General features: G+C 40.4%; 1 protein-coding gene across 3 annotated transcripts in view; it reads left to right on the top strand.

The window, feature by feature from the left end:
* The window catches only part of LOC103670173 (S-adenosyl-L-methionine-dependent tRNA 4-demethylwyosine synthase TYW1), a 202,241-nt gene extending 183,008 nt beyond the window's left edge, over positions 1–19,233 (top strand). For all 3 annotated transcript variants that reach the window (XM_040634988.1, XM_008698566.2, XM_040634987.1), the window contains one exon: positions 18,066–19,233. In XM_040634988.1, coding sequence (XP_040490922.1) covers positions 18,066–18,287 — 222 coding nt within the window. In that variant the 3' untranslated portion in view covers positions 18,288–19,233. The remainder of the gene's footprint in view (positions 1–18,065) is intronic.
* Positions 19,234–22,886: the final 3,653 nt, after the last annotated feature.

Genomic DNA, 22,886 nt, shown 5'->3' with positions numbered 1-22,886 from the left:
TTGTTGAGTGAACTGACAGCCTCTTCACTGTCCTCTCCTTTCCTTCTTCGCGGTCTTACCTTCAGAAAGCAGAGATGTTGTTCCATTGTCCTTGCTAATTTTGAAATGTATTTACCTTCTTCCTTATTACTTATTCATTCAATAAATATTTATTCTACTGAGTTTGCTATTTCATAGGTCATCAGTGACCTGCTAGCTGTTAAATCCAGTTGTTTTCCTGTTCACCATTTCTGCATGGGCCACGTAGTATGCTACGTGATTAGCCAAAGCCCTCTGTGTTTCTGCAGTGGGAATCCGACGCTGATCCATGCTTTTTGAACGTACTATACTTGTCGGATTCTAGTGAAGTTGGCTGGCAGAAATAAGAGCGTGGCCATAAAGTCCAGCACTGAAAATCCCTCCATTGTGGCATTTCTTTCTTTATGCATTTCAAAAATTTTAAATTCTCTGATCTAGGATACCATGTAGTGCAAAGCGTAAGGTGAATTCTTTAAAAGAAAAAAAAATTCTAGGGATTTCAAGCGTTGGTTGAATATTTACATTTAGATGACCTTTAAAGATTCTGCATTAAATTAGTAAGATTTTCACAACATGGAACAGCCTCTGGAGAATCCATTATCATCTGTATTACCCTATCCATCCCCAGAGTACTCCATGGTCATCTGCACCATTTACAGTGATCTTGTTATTGTCATATGTTACATCACACGCAAAGCATTTCTTCATTGTTACTGGAATTTTTTATAATGGATGATTATTTTTTTCACAACAGTTTTGTCATTTAAGTGATGTTTAGACTCTAGATAAAGGAGTTTCTGCTCTCGGTTAAGAGGGAGTTTCTTTAGTGGGTGGGAGTAGAAAGTGCAATGAGTTTCCTTGACTTTGAACAAAGGAAAGATGGAACAGACTCAAGATAAATCAGTCAGCATATTTTAGTTCCAAGGTTGAGCTGGAGGGACAAAGAGATAAGTACAGTTGCCCACAGGAGACTGTCTAAGGGGGAGGGTGGACACGTCTGTGTGCCGGGATAAGGAGACACAGTCACCCTTCTGCTTCTGTGTTTCCCATTAGCTGCTCAAATGTAACCTTGGACCTGTCAGTCTGCAAGCTAATAGGACCATGATGAATACGATACACTCTGATACTTTTAGTTTAGAAACAGTGAAGTCCTTCCTCTCTGCATATTGGTGATATCCTATTAAAGTGGATCACGGCCGTGGAAACCAAGTAGGTTAGATGTATGGCTTGCAAATCCACAAAGCGTCGTTTTAAAACTTCAATTGCTAACTTTAAAAAAAATAAATTTTATGTCTCAGTACATACAGTTTGGGATTTATGGAAAGATTGAGACGATAGTACGAAGAGTTCCGCTGCACTCGAGGTTTGCTTGTTACTAACATCTTACATTGGTACAGTACGTGTGCTAAACTAATGAACCAGTATTGCTACGTGATGAGCCAACGCCCATAGTTCAGATTTTCTTAGGTTTTACCTAATGTGCTTTTTCTGTTCTGTTCCATCCAGGAGAACACATTATATTTAATTGTCATGTCCCTTTAGGCTCCTCTTGGCTATGGCAGTTTCTCAGGCTTTCCTTGTTTGGGATAATTTTGACAGCTTTGAGGAGTACTCACAGAACATTCTACAGGATGAACCGCTACTGAAATTTGCCCAAGGTGTTTCTCATAAGACTTGGGTTGTGGGTTTTTAGGAGAAAGACCACAGAGGTAAAGTGCCATTTCCGTCATCCTGTGTCAGGGATGCATACTGCCAACATGATTTACAGCTAGTGATGTTGACCTTGGTCAGCAAATTGAGATAGTATTTGTCAGGTTTCTCCACTGTAAAATTATTCTTGCCCTCCCCCTTCTGCACATTGACTCCTTTGGAAAGATGTCACTATCTACAGCCCGTATGTGAGGAGTGGGAGTTACGTTCTACATCCTTGAGGGTGAGATAGCTGCATAAATAGGTTTATCTCTTTTTCCCAGTTGTTAATTTATTCAGTCATTTGTAACAGTATGGACTCATGGTATGTATTTTATACTTTGGGTTATAATCCAATTCTACTTTATTTCTTCCATTGCTCAAATTATTCGAGCTCTGGCCACTAGGCTCTCTTCTAGTTGGCTCTTGTGCTCCTTTGATAGACTCCCATCAATGTTCAGGGCTTTATTTGGTTTTGGTTTTGAGCACTTCGTTACTTTCTGGCTCTACCAGATGCTCCAGGCTCATCTTGTGTATTTTCTGCTCCAGTCCTAGAGTCAGTCATTTCTATCAGGAGCCCTGGTTCCTTTTATTGAAGAATGGTGTTAGAAACCAACATCTGGGTGAAGGTGTGCTTGTTGCTGCTAGGGTGTTGCTTCCTCTTTTACGCCCTCTAAAAGGTATATGACAGAGAAAAGAAAGCGTGTGTATATTCTAGCCTTTGTATATACACATGGGTGTAAATATTTCTACATGTATCCGTTTGCACCTGTATTAAGCTAAACATACTCATGTCTCAAACTCTAATCCACTGCCAGCATGACTCACTCTAGCCTCCTCTCCTTGCTTATTTGTAAATTCCCTTTCCAACAGTGAGAAACCTAGCTCCTTGTATCAGCCATCCATTTACTGAATCGTTCGGTTCCAGTATACATGTATAGCAGTATGAGAACTTTTAACCCTCGAGTACAGTGCTGGTGTGTAGGTCCTTTTGCCTTCAGTCTTAGAAGCCCCACTCCCTTCCAGAATTACTTAGGTCAGCACCTTTTCCTCTTTCTCCCCTTCAGTGAAATTATTTCATACATTTGTAACATAGTTAGATTCTCACACACAGTCTGCCCCTCTTCTGGGATCCCCTGACCTCCTAAATGATTTTTAAAATTTTTCATATTTTAAGCTTCAGTATTTGTACTATAAAGCTGCATAGTTTTGAAAAGTACATAATGTGAAAAGACGAATGAACATCTTTTCATATGTTTATTTGCCACCTGTATGTTTTCTTCAGTGAGGTGTCTGTTCAGATCTTTTGCTTATTTTTTAATTGGGTTGGTTATTTTTCTCATTGTTGAGTTTTAAGAATTCTTTACATATTTTGAATACATTTATCAGATGTGTTTTGCAAATATTTTCTTCCAATTTGTGATTTGACTCTTTATTCTCTTAACTGCCTTTCTCAGAGCGAACATTTTTAAGAAAATCTGGCTTATGAACATTTTCTTTCATGGATGATGCTAGGTTTCCAAACTCAGGGTCACCTAGATTTCATCCTATGTTATCTTCTAGAAGTTTTGTAGTTTTATAGTATATGTTTAGGTCTAAGATCTGTTTTGAAAGCTGTAAGATTTATATCGAGATTTTTTGTTTTTGTTTTTGTTTTTGTTTTGCATGTGGATGTCGAGTTGTTGAAGTACCATTTGTTGGAAAGACTGTTCTTCCTCTGTTACATTGCCTGTGCTCCATTTTCAAAGATCAGTAGACTATATTTGTGTGGGTCTATTTCTGGCCTTTGTATTGTTTCATTGATCTCTGTGTCTGTTCTTTCACTAATACTATGCAATCTTGACTTTTGTTAGCTTTATTGTAAGACTTGAAATTGGGTGGTATCAGTTCTCCAACTTGTTCATCTTCTTGGCTGTTGGGTTGGCTATTCTAGGTCTTTTTGCCTTTTCATGTAAACTTCAGAACCAGTTTGTTAATACCTATAAACTAGCTTGCTAAGATTTTGTTTGGGATCGAGCTAAATCTACAGATCAAGCTAGGAAAAATTGACATCTTAACAATATTCAGTCTTCCAATCCATGAACATGAAATACCTCTTACTTAGATCTTCCATGATTTTTTTCACTTTTTTCCTGCATATAGATCCTATACATGTTTTGTTAGAGTTATACATAAGTGTCCTATTTTTTTTGATGTTAATGTAAATGGTACTGTGTTTTTAATTTCAAATTCCAGTTGTTTATTGTTGGTATATGAGAAAGCAGTTAACTAATATTTCTCAAAATATTACCTCATATTTTGCACCCATGTTGTAATCACTTATTAGTTCCAGAGGGTGTTTTGTTATTGATTCTTTGGATTTTTTTACATCAGCTAATCATGTTTTGTATGCCTCTCTTCCCAATCTGTGTATCTTTTATTTCCATTTCCTGTCTCATTGTGTTAGCTAGGACTTCAAGTATGATGTTGATTAGAAATGGTAAAAAGGTGGGGCTCCTGGGTGGCTCAGTCGTTAAGCGTCTGCCTTCGGCTCATGGCGTGATCCTAGCGTTCTGGGATCGAGCCCCACATTGGGCTCCTCCACTGGGAGCCTGCTTCTTCCTCTCCCACTCCCCCTGCTTGTGTTCCCTCTCTCGCTGGCTGTCTCTCTCTCTCAAATAAATAAATAATAAAATCTTAAAAAAAAAAAAAAGAAATGGTAAAGAGGGATATTCTTGCTTTGACTCTGATTTTAATGGGAAAGCAACTGGTTTGTCACCATTAAATATGATGTTCACTGTAGGGTTTTGGTAGATGTGTATCAGGTTGAGGACATTTCCCTCTATTTCTAGCTTGCTGAGAGTTTTTAATCATAAATCAGTTTGAATTTTTGTTATATACTTTTTCTGTAATTATCGATATGATCATATTTTTCTTCTTTAGCTATTGATGTGATGTGTTACATTAATTGATTTTCAAATGTTGAACCAGCCTTGCCACACCTGGAATAAATCCTATTTGGTCATGGTGTTTAATTTTTTTAAATACATTGTTGGATTTGACTTGCTGGTATTTTGTTGATTTTTACATATATGTTCATTACCGTTACTATTTTGTAGTTTTCCTTTCTTATAACGTCTTTTTCTTGTTTTGGTATTAGGGCAACCTTGCTTTCATAGACTGAGTTAAGAAGTGTTTTCTCTGCTTCTGTTTTCTGGAATAGTGAGAATTGGTGTTATTTCTTTTTTAAATATTTGGTAGAATTCACCAGTGAACCTGTCTGGAAGAGGGTGTTGTCAAGCAACTTCTAGTATCCACCTGTCTTTCAGCCTTTCTGACCAGCTCCTTCTCTTTTCCCTTTCCTCCCTCCTTTTCTCTTGGCTTCTTTTGCTTCTTCATTTCTCATATCACCTGGTGTGGGTGCTTTAGCCCCAACTTAACTCAAGCACCTACCACTTAGTCTAATCTCAAGTGCCAAATTCTCAAGAAAAGACACATCAAGATATAAGATCATATTATCTGCACACAGACCTAATTTTACGTCCTCTTTCCTTATTTGGATGCCTTTTACTTCTTTTTCTTGCCTAATTGTGCTGGCTAGAACTTCCAGTAGTATGATAAATAGAAGTGATAAAAGCGGGCATCCTTCTCTTGTTAACTGATCTAAGAGGAAAAGTTTTCTGTCTTTCACCATTGAGTATAATGTTTATGGTGGGTTTTTATATATATGGCTTTTATTATGTCAAGATATTTTCCTTCTATCCCTAGTTTGTTGAGTATTTTTATCATGAGAGTATGTTAAAATTTGTCAGATGCTTTTTCTGCATCAATTGAGATAATCATGTGGTTTTTTTCTCTTCATTCTGTTAATGTGATATAATACATTGATTTTCCTATGTCGAACCATCTTTGCATTCCAGTAGTAAATCTCACTTGGTTTGGTGTATGGTTCTGAATTTGCTTTGCTATTATATTGTTGAGGATTTTTGCATCAGTGTTCATAAAGGATATTGGCATGTCTTTTTTTCTTTTCTTTTTGGTAGTATCTTTGTCTGGCTTTAGTAGGCAGACCTCATAAGGCTGAGTTAGAAAGTAGAAAGTATTCCCTCCTCTTCAGTTTTTGGAAAAGTTTTGAGAAAGACTGGTATTGGTTCTTCTTTTAAAGTTTAATAGAATGCAACAGTGAAGCCGTCAAGTCCATAGCTTTTTTTAATCGGGAGATTTTTGGTTACTGATTCAATCTCCTTACGAATTATTGGTCTACTCATAATTTATGTATCTTTGTGATTTAGTCTTGGTGGGTTTTGGTGTTTCTAGGAATTTGTCCATTTTATCTAGATAGATAATCCAGTTTGTTGGTGTACATTCATAATAATCTTTTATAATCCTTTGTATTTCTGTAGACTCGGTAGTAATGTCCCTACTTTCATTTCTGATTTTAGTAATTTGAGTCTTTTCTCTTTTTTTTTCAGTCAGGCCAGAGGTTTGTCAATTTTGTTGATTTCTTTGAAGAACCAGCTTTTGGTTTTAGTGCTTTCTTTTTTTCTATTCTCTGTTTCATCTCTGCGTTAACCATATTATTTCCATCCTTTTGCTAGCTTTTGGTTTAGTCTTTTTTTTTTTTCCCCTCATTCCTTAAGTTGTAAAGTTAGGTTGTTGATTTGAGATCTTACTTTTTAAAGTAAACATTTATAGCAATAAATTTCCTTCTTAGTACTGCTTTTGCTATGTCCTATAAGTTTTGTTTGTTGTGTTTTCCTTTTCACTTAGACTCTTAATATTTGCTAATTTGCCTTATGATTTCTTCTTTGATCTACTGGCTGTTTAGGAGTGTGCTGTTCAACCACCACAAATTTGTGCATTTTCCAGTTTTCCTTCTGTTACTGATATTTAACTTTATTTCATTATGGTTAGAGGGATACTTTATATGATGTTTATCTCTTAAAATCTATTTAGATTTAATTTGTGGCCTAACTAACATGGTCTGCCCTGGAAAATGTCCCATTAAAACTTGAGAAGAATGTGTATTTTGTGTTACTGGGCAGACTGTTCTATTAGATCTAGCTGATTTATTGTGTTGTTCCAAGTCCTTTGTTCCGTACTTCTGTCTGGTTGTTTCATCCATTATTGAGAATGGGATACTGAACTCACCAGTTATATTGTAGAGCTGTCTATTCTTCCCTTCAGTTCAGCCAATATCTACTTCATATATTTTGATGATCTGGTACTAAATATATAATGTTTATAATTATTGTGTCTTACTGTATTGAACCTTTAACTAATATAAATTGTCCTTCTTTCTGTCTTACCATCTTTTTAATTTGGAATCTATTTTGTTTGATATTATCATAGCCATTCCTGCTCTCTTTTAGCTATTGTTTGCACGGAATATCTTTTTCCATCTTCTCATTTTCAACCTGTGTGTGTCTTTGGATATAAAGTAAGGCTCTTATAGGTAGCATGTTGTTGGAGTGAGTGAGTGTGTGTGTGTGTGTGTGTGTGTGTGTATGTTTAATCTATTCTGCCAATCTCTGATTTTTTTTTGAGTGGAGAGTTTAATCCGTTTACATTTAAAGTAATTACTGATAAAAAAAAGGGCGGGGGCTTCTGTCATTTTGCTGTTTGTTTTTCATATGCCTTAGAGCTTCTTTGTCAACTCTTCCTAGCATTTTCCAGATATTATCCTGTTGTCTTCCAGCAGGATCTTCTAGAATCTTTCATCATTGCTGTTATTCCTTAGTTTGGTGTCTGCTGACAAACTCAACAATCAGTAACATTTACTGAGTTCACTTTGATAATGCTGTGCATGCATTAATTCATTTAATTCTTAGAAAAATTCTGTGAGTCATAAATATTACTTTTCTTCATATTCTAAGGGAGATATCTCAGGCTAAGAGAGCACAAGCACAATTAGAGTTCAATCCCAGATATTTCAAAATACAAATGACATGGTGATCATGACATCATACTGTCGCTCAAGTGCTACAGAGCAGTCAGACTTCCGATTCAGTGTTAATCACAGACTCCTCCCTCTTGGACATACAAATTTGCAATCTGTAAAGGGAGGGAAGGAAGAGCTTTCACTTCCCGGGGCCCTCCTTTCTTGGAATAGGAAGGGAATTGTGTGTCTCCATTTAGGTCTTAGTGCAGTGTTCTCCTAACAAAAACTACTGACAGAATATTTTACCTTCTGTCATATGTGTAGAGCTCATGCTTATCAGACAGAGGCCTGGTTGCTTCCAGTAATTGCTTTCAGAAAAATGCCAGAGAAAATTGGCATTTTGGTGACATTGCTTAGAGGACTTAGCTCTACTCCAACAAAATTGTAGCTGAAGATGGAAATTCCAGAAATTGAGTGTCCAGATTTAAAAACTTTTTAATTGCACTTGGATGTATCTAGAATTCAATTGCATTATTATAGTTTTGCTTCTGAAAGTGATTCCCCAGAAAAGGAGGCAACTCTGCTCGGCGCTCCACTGTCGCATGCAGTCAAGTGCACTTTGAAGTCTGTGTGGTCTTTGCCTCCTCTTACCCGAAGAACAAACAACACAGTTGTAGCTAGGGTAGTCAAGAACAAAATTCATAAATCTGGGAAATTCAGATACTACTGTAGCACTCTTTCTTTGTGTTCCAAAATCACTTCTCCCTCAAACTACCCCGGCATTTCCTCTGCTCCTTCCCATTCACATGTACTTCTGAGTTATGAAGCCCCTCTTCCATCCTCTGACCAATACCTTCCCAGGGGTCTGGTTTCTAAGTATTACTGTATGTCTGGAGGACCAAACTTAGGAAATAACCGACACTAAGATCATAACTTCTTGAGAGTGTGAAAAATTCAAATGAAATGTATGAGTCTTTTTTTGGTTAGTGTTCTTTTTTATTTTTATAGTATTCTACTTTGTCCATTGTATGTGGACTTTGAGTTTCGGTTGTAATTTTACCCAAAGAAAGGGTGGATCTTTGCCCTCAGCTTCTAAGATGTGATTTCCAAGCTCTTGGAATGTCCTGCCTGTGAAGAGTGTCTTTGTTTTTTGGGGGGCCTTGGGTCACACCTGATAGTCTACACTAAGCATGTGATTTAGGGTAGGGCCTTTGACTACATGGTATGTGTTTGAGCTTCAGAAGAGCTGGGAACTAAAGTCAGCCACGCCGCAATCAACCATGTCTAGGTGACCAAGTCCTAGTTAAAACTCTGGACATTAGGGCGCCTGGGTGGCTCAGTCGCTTAAGCATCCCATTCTTGATTTTGGCTCAGGTCATGATCTCGGGGTTTTGAGATCGAGCCCCACTTGGGGTTCCACGCTGTCCTTGGAGCCTACTTAAGATTTTCTCTCCCGGGGTGCCTGGGTGGCACAGCGGTTAAGCGTCTGCCTTCGGCTCAGGGCGTGATCCCGGCGTTGTGGGATCGAGCCCCACATCAGGCTCCTCCGCTGTGAGCCTGCTTCTTCCTCTCCCACTCCCCCTGCTTGTGTTCCCTCTCTCGCTGGCTGTCTCTCTCTCTGTCGAATAAATAAATAAAATCTTTAAAAAAAAAAAAAAGATTTTCTCTCCCTCACCCTCTGCCCCTCCATCCCTCCCCCCTTGAAACAACAACAACAACAACAGCAACAACCTCTGGACATTGAGGTTCAGGTGAGCTTCCTAGGTTGGCAGCACTCCGTGCCTGCCTGGAAGCTCCATGCGTGGAACTTTCCTAGAGTCTGTCGCATATGGCTCTTCCCTTGGCTGATTTTAATCTGTGTCCTTACGCTGTGATAAGCCATGTTCATTTAGTGAATTCTCTGGGTCCTTCTAGTGATTTGTCAAAGACCATTTGAAGATGGTCTTGGGAACCCCTGAATGTACAATTGGTGACAGAAGTGAGGGTGGTTTTGTGGACTCTTGAACTTTGAAGTGGTATATCTATTTTCAAGTCCCAGACTCACCATTTCTCATTTTTCTTATCTGAAAAATGGTAACTCTGTTTACCAGGTTATTATGATGGCTAAATAAAGTGACAAATATGAGGCAACTAGAATAGTGCCTTGCCTATAATAGGCCTTTTATAAAGGGTCTTCCCTAAAGGCGCTGATGATTTGACTTTTCAGTAAAGAATACGGCAGTATCATGTGGAGAAATATTTGCACAAACTCTCTCCAATGGTGATACTAATCAAAAGCTCTTGATTTGCCCTTTTTAGCTCATATGCAGGATTTCCTCCTTATTTTTAAGTCTTGGATGTGTAGAGAAATATGATGCCTTTGAATGATTAGAACTTTTCCAGTAGCTACACAGTATTTATAATTTAAAAGCTGGCATAATTTCAGCACGGTGTGCTTGAGGCATGAGATTGACAGGCCAAATGGTAAGAATTTTCGTGGCATTTTGAGTTTGAAGTAGCTGTGGGTATTCCATATAGACTTACCTGTATGGAAGATACTGTTGAAACTAATGGGAAGTCGGTTCTTCATCCAAAAAAAAAAAAAAGAAGCAATGTGCTCACCTAGACTGCCTATGCTATGAGGAACCAGTTAAGATAATGGGAGGAATATCTCTCACTGTGGCAGTTTTATTTTTTTAGTTATTATTTTACCAGAAGAGACAAAAGCTGGGTAAATAAAAACCAATCAGAGGCCGAGCAAGCTAACCTTAGAGGTCTGCATATAAGTCTTTTGTTTCCCCTGCATTTGCCTTGGAACAGTCAGTTTCTGTTGTGCTCTGCTTGGGTACAGAAATAGCAGACAGCATGCTTCTCCTCAGCGTGCTCGTTGTTTAGACTTTGTGTTGAGGAAGGTTGAAGGACGCTACGAATTAGGGGCATACGGATTATTTTCTGTAGCTTTTAGATCAGTTAAACAAAGGGATTAACTTAGAAATAGGATACTTAACTAAATCCAGGGGTAAAAACAATCTCTCTGCGCTCCAAAATACTTGAAAGACCCCACGGTTATTGTTAGTTCTGTCATTTTTCCGGTTTGACAGCTAACAGTGTGTGATAGTATAATGAACATAGGTCCTGAGCTCCCACAGATTTGAGTCTTGGCTCTTCTACTTCCAGAGGATAGGACCTTTGGCATACTTGTTACTCAGCTCTTTTGGACTTTTGCTCTTGTTTTAAAGATGAGACTCCAACCACACGAGTTTTGTTTAAGTGGGTCACACAAGCTGGAGACCCAAACATAGTGCCTAGTGCCCAGTGGGGTGCTTCACAGATGGCCATCACGACCGTCGTTGTGCAGGGCTTCCCCTTTCCTCTTGCCTCTGTTCGTTGGTTTGGGTTGTTAATAAGATACTCTTCCCTTGCTTTGAGAGATCAGTCATTACTATCTTAAATTTTGTTTTTTAGTTTTATCAAAATTCTACATGGGCAGTTTAAAAAGTCAGAGTTGATTACAAAAATCAGCCGTTCCTTGTATTTTCCTCAAACATAGCTCCTTTTCCTCCTCTCAGGCAACAACCATTTTCAACTTCTGGGTGATTATTTTGGTATTTGTCTTTACATCTCTAAATAACATTCTTAATATTGCTCTATTCACTGTTTTTTTTCTCATTGTCTCTTTATTCTATGGAAGATGAGATGAGGCTCTCCGCTACCTTTGCTCATCACACCCTTTCCTGTTCACCCCCTTTGCGATGTATGCATACTGTAGTTTTGTGCATTATATGACTAAGTGAGCACTGTTCACTGTTGGGCAGTGCAGTCTCCTGTGATTGCTGTTTGTTTCCAGCATACCTTTTGGTTTCGTTGGAGTTAATATTTATCTTATTTTTTCTTTGTCTAGATTTCTATATTCTTTAGCTAAATGAACTGTCAAATTCTCTGCCACCTGTATCTCCTCTCAGACTTTCAGATGTGTTGGGTTCTCTACCATGGTCATCCTTTTATTTATTTATTTATTAATCTATTTATTTTTAAAACTATTTTAATTCAGTTAATCAACATATACTGTATTGGTTTTAGAGGTACAGGTCTGTGATTCATCAGTCTTATATAATGCTCAGTGCTCATTACCTCACATGCTCTTCTTAATGTCCATCACCCAGTCATCCCTCCTCCCCTCCAACATCCCTCAGTTTGTTTCCTGTGATTGAGTCTCTTACGGTCTGTCTCCCTCTCTGGTTTTGTTTTATTTTTTCCTCTCTTCCCTGATGATCCTGTTTTGTTTCTTAAATTCCACATATCATTGAAAGCATATGATAATTGTCTTTCTCTGATTGACTTTTTTCACTTAGCATAATACCCTCTAGTTCTATCCATGTTGTTGCAAATGGCAAGACTTCATTTTTTTGATGGCTGAGTAATATTCCGTTGTAGATATATACCACATCTTCTTTATCCCCTTCATCTGTCAGTGGACATCTGGGCTCTTTCCATAGTTTGGCTATTGTGGACTTTGCTGCTATAAACATTGGGGTGCAGGTGCCCCTTCGGATCACTACATCTGTATCTTTGGGATAAATACCCAGTAGTACAATTGCTGGGTTATACAGTTGCTCTATTTTCAACTTTTTGAGGACCCTCCATACTGTTTTCCAGAGTGGCTGCACCAGTTTGCATTCCCACCAAGAATGTAAGAGGGTTCCCCTTTCTCCACATCCTCGCCAACATCTGTCATTTCCTGACTTGTTAATTTTAGCCATTCTGACTGGTATTGCATCGTGGTTTTGATTTGTATTTCCCTGATGCTGAGTGATGTCTTGTTCATCTTTTTAAAGGAGTCTCCCCAGAGGCACTTTCTGACCCACCTGCTTTGGACACACAGCTGTCATACTGGGACTTCCTTGTGCTCCCTCCTGTGTGGGATGTCTTGTTTTGGGGATCCCTGTCTCATTCAAGTGAAACATCCTCCAGTAGATTCCTGAGAAGGGTTATGGGGGAGGTCCAATTTATTGAGAACGTAAATATCTAAAAATGTTTTTATTCTCCCTACGCACTTGACTGATAGTTTTGCTGGGTATGGAATTCTAAGTTGCATACTCGCCCCTGTGCAATCAGAGCCACTGTCTGAGCTTTCAGTGTGGTTTTTGAGAACTCTGAAGGCATTCTGATATTTAATCCTTTGTATATGACCGTTTTTCTCTTGTTAGGATTTCCTTTTGTCTCCATTGTTTTGAAATTTCACTGAGATGTGCCTCAGGCGATGTGTCTATTCTTATCCTTTGTCCACCCCTTTAATCTGGAAACTCATGGCCTTCATTTCATAAAATTTTTTTCCAGACTTATTTCACTGAGGATTTCCTCCTTCCTATTTTTTCTCCTTTCTTTCAAAAACTGGTGTTATTTTAAAATTGGATCTCTTGGCCTAGTCCTTTAGTTTTTTATTTATTTATTTTTTTAGTATCCTCTCTCCTGTTTTCTCTTTTTTACTCTACATTCTAGGAAATCTTCTTAAATTTTTTCTTCTTACCTTTACTGTGGATCTTTCATCTTTGTTCCTATAGTTTTAAAGTCTAAGGTTCTTTTCATTCCTTGAGGGTTTCTTTTTAGAGGGTAACTTTTTTTATGAATACAATATTATCTCATTTCTCTGAGGATAGTTGTTTTAGTTTAGTTGTTTGGGTTTCTGTTTTGTTTTGTTTGCTGTTTTCTTCTTGCCTCCACTCTGTTTACTCTGTTACTCTTTTCCTTTGGTTTACTTTCAGTTCTCTTGTTAGAAGTTTTCTTCAGATGTTCACTAGTTGTCGGCTCATATTTAAGTGGGAAACTAAAAAACATATTGAAAGTCCTAAGTGTGTGGACTGGGCTTGACTTTATCTTAGAGAAATCTAGCTGAGTCATTTCCTTAGGAAAACCCAGATAGTGCTTTTCAGTCCGTCCTCTTGGGCTGGCCAGAAGGCTCCCCTGTTTTTCCCCGGGCTGCAGGACCATCAGAAGTGGGGACGTGGGCAGGGATTAGGGCTGTTCTGAACCCTCATTTCTGGTATGATAGCCCTGTTCTCAGCTCTACCTGCTACCCCATAGTCCATGGATTTTTCTCTCTTACTGTTTTAGGAGAATAAACCTCTTGTCTTCTGCTGGGAAGGGTGTTGGGTCGGTTGGGCTGCTGCTCAGCTGTGTGTCTGTGCAGGGTGTGGGGGGAACTTGGGATTCTAACAGTTTCTTGCACAGAATAGAAGTCTGTCTTTGGGGCTTTTTTTGGGGTGCGAGGAGTCCGTGCTTCTTCTACCCCTACTTCCAGAGGTGACTGGTGCCTCCAGTTTCCAGGCCTTTTGGGAATTCTGAGGCATAAATCGGGTCAAATCTTGGATTTTTCTATTCACTGGCCTAAGATGCAGTTCTCATGGGTCTGCTAAGCCCGTTATTGCTCACCCATCATCCTTCCCGCTTCTGCAAGTTTGACACTGTATTCTCCTCTCCTGATGTCTTTGCTTTTACAGGTTTACCTTTAGTGTCACTCTAGTGGGATTTCAGGAAGTGAAGTACATGTGTGTGTGTTGAATCTGCCGTCTTTAGTAGAATCTTTTTAAGCATTAAAATAATAAAGAATCTACTTGTCATGGTCCTGTTCAATGAAATCTTCCCTCTGTGAAAGAGAGAAAACAACGAGAACAAGACCCTTGGTGCTGCTATTTGTCCCGGACGACGGGAGCCCAGAGCCCTGGCCCATCTGCCCAATAAGGCCACAGATCCCGAGCAGCCTGGCTCTTGCAGCTAGGGCCGTACTTCACTGTACTTGTCGTGTGTTTGGAGATCACCTGTGACCTTTTGAGTTTATTTGTAATTCTGCATAGATTTGCCTCTTCCCTTACCGTTGGGAATTCTTGAAGCAGGGTCACCCCGTGTCTCAGCATACTTAACCTCAAATTTTGTGATTTGGGGTTTCTTTCAGCAATATTTTTCTGCCAGTCATATCAGATTTTGCCCTTTCAGCTTTTGCCTTTTGCCTGAAACAATTTGACTTTTTCTGCATTTCTATTTAGTATTATTCTCAGATGGTCCTGAGAGGGGCATACATAGATTCCTTTTTTGCCCTAGGAGTCTGATGGCTTTGTGTTAATGTAGGATTACCCGCTGTTCCAGACTGAATATTTATGTCCCTTCAGAATTCACGTGTTGGAGACCTACCCCGCCCCCCCCCATGGATTTAAGATAAGGCCTCTAAGGAGATAATTAAGGTTAAATGAAGGTCATAAAGGTGGGGCCTTGATCTGATGGGATTGGTGTCCTCATAAGAAGAGACACCCCCCCACACACACACACTGAGAAAGGAACCTGTGAAACCACAGGGAGAAGGTGGCTGTCTACCAGAAGCTTCCTCTTGGACTTCTAGCCTCCAGACCTGTAGGAAAACTAGTATCTGCTGTTGAAGCCATCCAGTCTGTGGTATTTGGTTACGGTAGATACCAAACAGCTAACACACCTGCTTTTCTTAGACTTCAGCCATTGGAGTGGTCAGTTGTCAGATGTCAGCTTACGGTTGTCATATTTGTGCAACTGACTGCCTCCGTTTTAAGCCAGAGTTAGAATTCTATAGTCAGAGGAGACCAGATCTTAACTGCATTAGGGGTCAGGGAACCTAGCATCCTACAGCAAGTGACTTTTTTTTTTTTTTTAATGAAATCATTTGCCATAGTTTTGTGAAAGTTGTGTTTCCGGAACGTGTGTGTGTGTGTGTGTGTGTGTGTGTGTGTACGCGCGCGTGTGTACTAGATTGAGATACAAAATATATTTCTTATTGCAAGTGGTGGTGAAAAAAGATTCTAAGTCTGTTGCTTTAATTTAAGCTAATCTTTCAGTCTATGTTAGAATACCCGTGGCAAGTGATGATTGTTGGAGTTTGAACGAAAAGAAAGACTGGGATTGTGGACCCTGAAGGGTCAGACTTTGGAACCCAGAAGGGGGCCTAGAGATCTAAAGTCCAAAGGAAGAGGCATAGGGAAGAGGAGAATTCGGTAATCCGTTTCACCCAGCAAGTGAAGTAGAGGGCGCCCAGGAGGACTTTTCTAGTAGGGCCACGCCCCTGGGGGTGAGGGGTGATTTATCACGTCTTTCTCTGCACTCCCAAAGTGCCTTGCTCATAACCTTACTCGCTGCACACACGTTATATTATAATTATTTTTTAAATGTCTGTGACTGGGCCAAGTCCATAGTTAGCCCTCCATAACTGTTACAGGAGGGAGAAATAAAAGGCGGCCATCATTATTGGCCTGTTTTACTGTCATACCCGGTAACGACCCGTGTGCTCCTACACTGGCTGGAGTGTTGCCCAGTTCTGGTAAGCTATGACCGTGGCGCCTCCTCTCGCGACTGCGCTGTGAAAACCACACATTCTGTTTCATGGAGCCAACAGCAGCAGAATTGCATTCTCTCTCTCGGGATGTCAGTAGAACAGGTGGAAATTTTCATCATCGTGCGGTCTTCCAGCTGTGCTAAGAGGTAAGGGGAAAGAGGCTAGGCCTTTGTATGTCGGGAGTGCCAGCATCAGTTTTAAGTCAGGTATAGTCACAAAGCCAGCAGTATTGGTGTCGGGGAGAGTGCTCTGGGGGGGCAACTACACAAGCAGTTCTAACATGTCGTTGGCCAAGTTCAGGGGAGTGAGGTCCTGTGGCAGGTGAACTGTCATCGTCTAAAGGGATTCAGGAAGACTTCCCAGAGCAAAGGGTGTTTTGGGGGGGATCTGAGGCTTGAGTAGGTGTTAATCAGACAGAGGGGGTAGGATGGGAATCACGTGAGAGGGGAGTTAGCTCACGAAGAGCCTCCAGATGGAGGTTTGATATTTCCACTGCAGGTTCTCAGTCATGGGGCTCTGTTCTGTCGCAGGCGTAGTGAGCTCAGAATCCCAGCCTGCAGAAGGTGGAAGCCGCCAAACCTGGCGTCAGAAGGTCCATCAGCAGGAGGACTGTCGCTGAGTCCCAGAAATGAGGGCCTGTGTTAGGATGGCGTCAGGATGGTAGAAATGCTGCTCACGAGGAATCCATGGGGCTTGATGTATTATGGGTGTGAGGGGCCAGGGAGGGGTGGGGGCACCTTTGACTCTGGAGTCCTGAGGCTCAGTACTCAGGGATGACTGATTGTTTTCATGGTAGGAGAGAACATTTGAGAGCAGTCTGTCTTGGGAGGGAAAAGGATGGGAGATGTGGATTTTGTATCTCAGGTTGTAGAGTTCATAGAGGCCCCAGGGCACCATTTCAAAAAATGGTCTTATTAGAAGATAATTTCTCATGATTCATAGATAGACTCAACTTTTCCATTTATTTGGTACTTTTTTCCCACTAGAAACCTCTTAGCTGTTGGGTAAAAAATCAGATGTCATTGAAATTCAGCATATTTTAATATTCTGAATCCAGGAAACTATACATTTTCAATATTTTTCTCAGCTAGAACACCAAATTGTTACTTCACTTTGTTCATAATCAGTGTTTTTTAGAAGACAGCTTAACAGAACGATTTTTCTGTTTATAAATCAGGTATCTATGTATCACATATTTACACAAATGAGTTCCAAATAGATGCTTTGAGTCAAAAGCCTTCACAGTTCAATTAGTAATTCCTCCAGAGCTTCATCAACTTATTTTCTGTTTTCTTCATTCCTGGTCATTATTCTACAATGACTTTTGAGAAGCAATTTTCTTAAAAGAGTACAAATTGGATTATTCCTCTTTAGTGAATTGAAATTCTTAGCAGGGCTTTCCACTAATGAGATATTGTATCCATGTTGGGTTAAACAGGCCAGTTTGAGCCATTTAGTTAGCATTTCAGAATTAGAAATTATTGATCAAAGCTTCACTAATAACTCAAGCAAAGTTTAATAATAAAATGGATCCCACTAGGTGCTGCTAACACAACCAAGAAAATTCATACCAAATAAAAAGTGGCAACAACAGGAGTTAGAATTAGCTCGTCCAGGGGCACCTGGGTGGCGCCGTCGTTAAGCGTCTGCCTTTGGCTCAGGGCGTGATCCCGGCATTCTGGGATCGAGCCCGACATCAGGCTCCTCCACTGGGAGCCTGCTTCTTCCTCTCCCACTCCCCCTGCTTGTGTTCTCTCTCTCGCTGGCTGTCTCTATCTCTTCAAATAAATAAAAATAAAATCTTAAAAAAAAAAAAAAGAATTAGCTCGTCCATTAACACATGATAATGCCAAAAAAATTTAATTAACCTTCTTTCAGTGATACTGCTGAAGATAAACTTGACTTGCAATTCCAGGATGGGTTCTTTCTCCGGCACTTGGGTCTTCCTTGTCCAGCACAGCGGCAGTCCTAGGAGAAAAGAGACTCCCCTCTGACCGTCATTCATCCTGCTTTGATACGGAACCATATCTGGAGCGTGAAAGAATTTTCTTTAACTTGATAGGAAGAAAAGAAATCAGGCTTATTTCTGAATTTTTAAAATATCTGTTTTGTTTTTTTTTTTCCAATGGATGTTTTTACTTCTGACCTGACGACACTTTTTCTTTCCAGTTTAAGATTGATAGCGAATGGTGGACGTGGATCGATTATAACCGCTTCCAGGAGCTCATGCAGGAATATGAAGATAGCGGAGGGTCAGCAACTTTCAGCGCAAAGGATTATATGGCGAAAACTCCTCACTGGGCATTATTCGGTGCCTGTGAAAGAGGCTTTGATCCCAAGGACACAAGATATCAGAGAAAGAACAAATCAAAGGATATTTCTGGATGTTGAGATGATCTGACTGTTGGGTACTGAAGGACAAGAACTGATGGCCCCAGAAGTTTCTCAGCCCCCACTGTGATTCTTCCAAGGACACATTACATGAATTATATTTCATGTAGAGGAGACTGTAAGGCTGCACGTGGGGACGCGAGTCACATCCCAGGGTTGCGGAGGCAGCAGCGCCACCATTGCTTTCCAGAGCTCAGGCCCTGTCCTGATTTGACTTCTTAGAGGACCATCATTTCAGGGGAAATACACAGTCCTTAGAATGGAACTGATGGCTTTGAATTATAACTTGTAAGACTCGCTCTAATGCTATTCCTGGGGGTGTTGTAAGGAACGGATATGTGTTCCTCTACCCCTCTTGGGCTGTTGGCTGTTGGCCTTTGTGGAGTGTTCCTCCCCAAGGTAAGTATATCTGCTCCCTCCAGGACCTCCATCCCTTCTTTGTATCTCAAGATAACACCTCCCGGGAGTCATTCAAGTTGTCATAATTCTTGATTATTTTTAAACACTGCATAGATTACATGGATTTTTGCTTAGTACCAGCTCTTTATGAAATTGAATTGATCTGAAGGTACTAGATCTCATTCCACTCTAATACAAACTACTGTAGAAGGAGTGAGGGGGCCGCATTAGTGTAGGAGCTCTCTTCCATAGGAGGAGGGATGCCCTGTGATGCCATGGAGTAGTCAGTCTCACAGATGCACTTTGAAACTGAGTGCAGTTTGCTTTTGGTTTAAAACGTCAGTGTTTAAGCCCCTGTCCTTACCCACAGAGCAGGTCCCCACCTTCTTTTCCCTCTTGTAGCCCGAGCTACTTTACACAATCTGTTTTTAGGGTTCGAGTTTTTTCTAATTGAAAACATCATTAAATACTTAATAGTTTTTTAAAATATCATAGTTGTTTTTAAAAAATTCCTTTATCCTAAAATTTAATTAATAAAATCTTTTGTAAAAACTGGAATTTTCTTTTGAGTGTTTATTTTAAAGATTCTTCTACTCCTGTGGTTCGAAGCCCTATCAGAATCGACCTCCTCTTTATATATCAGCTATTTTGTAAACCTTCTATTTTCTGCTCAAGTGAAAATTCCTTGATAATATAACCTGCCTACTCGCTCAGTTGAAAACCAGGCTCTGTATTTCTGTCTAAGTGATATGGGATGGGATGGTGGCAAAGCATCACGGAAATCCTGTGTTCTTCTTGAACCTACCTCATCTTCAAGCTTTTGTTTCATCTCCTCCTGTTCTGGTGACTTGTGAGACAGGCAAGAGACCGGAGTGGTGCAGGCCAGTGAGGCAAGATCTCACTGAAACCCAGATGGGTCAGTGTTCATTGAACAGAGATGCAAAACACCCTGAAAGTGGAATGAAGTGTTAAAAAGCAAGTGCTCGTGTGGAGGGGGAGGCTGGAGGCAGGACACGCAGAGCTGTCGACCATCCTCAACCTCTTTTTTTCAACCACAGTAAGGACTTCCATGAACCCACTTTCCCTCTAAACCAAGAAAATATGGGCAAAGTGACTAAAATCAATGAATTTTAGAATTTGGATATTTAACCAAATCTTCACAACGAATTGAACGTTATCTGTTAAGAGAGAAATCAATAAAATGAACTGTTGACTTCTCATCAGAAACCATGGAAGCCAAACGACAGTGGGGTGGTGTCTTCAGAGGGCCGAAAGGAAAGGCTTTCAACCAACAATTCTTTGTCTAAATCCTCCTTCAGAAATAAAGGAGAAATTAAGACATTTCCAGGTACACAAAAAGTGAGAGAATTCACCCGCAAACCTGCCCCACAAGGAATACTGAAGGGAGTCCTTCAGGCTCCGATGAAAAGTACCCTGGGCAGTAACTCAAAATCACATGGGAAAAGTAAAGAGCACTGGTAAAAGTAACTACATAGGTTTTATGAAAGACAGTATAAACGTGTTTTGGTAACTCCTATTGTAAAGCAATAATTATGGAGCTGTGTTGATGGACTTACAATGTGGAAAGATGTAATTTGTAGGACAGGAATAGCACAAAGGGGTATAGAGGGAACATAGATGTATTGGAGCAACTATTGATTACCTACTAGAGAAATAAAGTTAGTATGAATCCAAAGTAGATTGTTTCAAGTTGAGATGCTACTTGTAATCCCAAGAGCAGCCACTAAGAGAATAAAATTTTTTTTTAAGATTTTATTTATTTATTTGACAGCCAGTGAGAGAGGGAACACATCAGGGGGAGTGGGAGAGGAAGAAGCAGGCTCCTAGGGGAGGAGCCTGATGTGGGGCTCGATCCCAGAACACTGGGATCACACCCTGAGCGAAGGCAGATGCTTAAGGACTGCGCCACCCAGGCGCCCCTAAGAGAATAAATTTTTAAAACATGATAAAAGAGTATGATTCTATTCCATTGCCTCTGTGTGGGCTTTATCCCACACATGAAGCACATCTCCCACACAGCTGGGTCGCCTACGATTCAAGTAAATCCTGACCCTGTCTACCCAGAGATGAGATGAGATTACCGCAGGTTAAGGACTCAGTGCCACAAGGCTGCCAATAGCCAGCCCGGGTTGTCAGCGGGGCTTCTGAGCCTTGGGTATAAACTGGAGGTTCTCACAACCCTCTCCTTGGGTTTGATTAATTTGCTAGAGCAGCTCACGGAACTCAGAAAAACACTTTACTTACTAGAGAAGAGGTTTATTGTAAAAGGATGTAACTCGGAAACATCCATATGGGAGCCATGCATAGGGCAAGGCCTGGGGAATGAATGGGTGCAGAGTTTCCATGCCTTCGCTGAGCAGTCCACTTCATCATTTGCTCTATGTGTTCACCAACCCCAAGCTCTCTGAACCCTGACCTTTGTGTGTTTACAGAGGCTTTATTGTATAGGCACGATGGATTTAATCATTGGCCATTGGCGATTGAACTCAATCTCCAGTCCCTCTCCTCCCCCAGAGGTTCTGGGGGCTAGATTAAAAGTTCCAACCCTCCAGGGGCGCCTGGGTAGCTCAGTCGCTAAGCATCTGCCTTCAGCTCAGGGCATGATCCCAGGGTCCTGGGATCGAGCCCCGCATGGGGCTCCCTGCTCTGCTGGGAGCCTGCTTCTTCCTCTCCCACTCCCCCTGCTTATGTTCCCTCTCTCACTGGCTGTCTCTCTGTCAAATAAATAAAATCATAAAAAAAAAAAGTTCCAACCCTCTGATCACAGGGTTGGTTCCCCTGGCAGCCCGCCCCCATCCTTAGGTTGCCTAAGGGTTTTCCGAAAGTCACTTCATTAATTAACAAAAGACATCCGTTCCTGCTCTCGGCACTTAGGAAATTCCGAGAGTTTTAGGAGCTCTGTGCCAGGAACAGGGACAAAGACCAAGTAAATATTTATTATAAATCACAGTATCACAAGCAGCAAGGGAACTTAAAAGGTACCCTAGAGAATATCTGTTTAACACAAAAGAAGGCAGTAAGAGGAATAAAAAAACAAAGACCTAAGACATTCAAAAAACAAATAGCAAAAATGTCAGGCATTCATCCTACCTATAGGTAAGTATATGATGTAAATGGATTAAGTGCCTCCAATCAAAAAAGAGAGATGGCAAAATGGATTGTTTTTAAAAAGCAAAAAATTATATGTTATCTGTAAGAAACTCACTTTAGGGGCGCCTGGGTGGCTCGGTCGGTTAAGAGTCTGTCTTCAGCTCAGGTCATCATCTCAGGGTCCTGGAATCGAACCCCGCATCAGGCTCCCTGCTCAGCGAGGAGCCTGCTTCTCCCTCTGCCTCTGCCTCTCAGCCACCCCTTGTGCTCACTCTGTCTCATGCTCTCTCTCTCTCAAATAAAATCTTTAAAAAAAAAAAAAAAGAAAGGAAAAATTCACTTTAGAGTCAAAGACTTGAAAAAGATGGAAAAAGATTTTTTTTTTTAAGATTTTATTTATTTATTTGACAGAGAGACATTCAGCGAGAGAGGGAACACAAGCAGGGGGAGTGGGAGAGGAAGAAGCAGGCTCATAGCAGAAGAGCCTGATATGGGGCTCGATCCCATCACGCCGGGATCACGCCCTGAGCCAAAGGCAGACGCTTAACCGCTGTGCCACCCAGGCGCCCCGATGGAAAAAGATTTATCATGGAAGCAATAACCAAAAGAGAGCTGGAATGGCTATACCAGATATTAAAAAAAAAAAACAAAAAACAGACTTTAAGGCAAAAAAAAATTGTTACTAGGGATGAAAAAGGACATTTTTATATTGCTAAATTATAATTGAATTATAATTTTATCTTCGTAGAAAGATGTAATGATTATGAACATATACGCACCTAACAGCACGGTATGCTGGGCTCACTGCGAGTGTGGCTGCCATCTGCCGCCATACAACACCGTAAAAACACCATTGACGATATTCCCCACGCTGTACCTTTTATTCTGGAGACTTGTTCGTTCCATAACCAGAAGTCTGTATCTGCCAGCCCCTTCCCTCTGGCAACCATTAGTTTGTTCTCTGTATTTATAGGTCTGACGCTGCTTTTTATTTGTTTATTCATTTGTTTTTTTAGATTCCACATGTAAGTGAAATCATATAGTATTTGTCTTTTTCTGACTTATTTCACTTAGTGTAATACCTTCTAG

Source organism: Ursus maritimus, unplaced genomic scaffold (assembly GCF_017311325.1).
Source record: "Ursus maritimus isolate PB19 unplaced genomic scaffold, ASM1731132v1 scaffold_2, whole genome shotgun sequence".
Classification (NCBI taxonomy): Eukaryota; Metazoa; Chordata; class Mammalia; order Carnivora; family Ursidae; genus Ursus; species Ursus maritimus.
The sequence above is the reverse complement of the archived record's forward strand: the minus strand, read 5'-3'. Positions and strand labels throughout refer to the sequence as shown.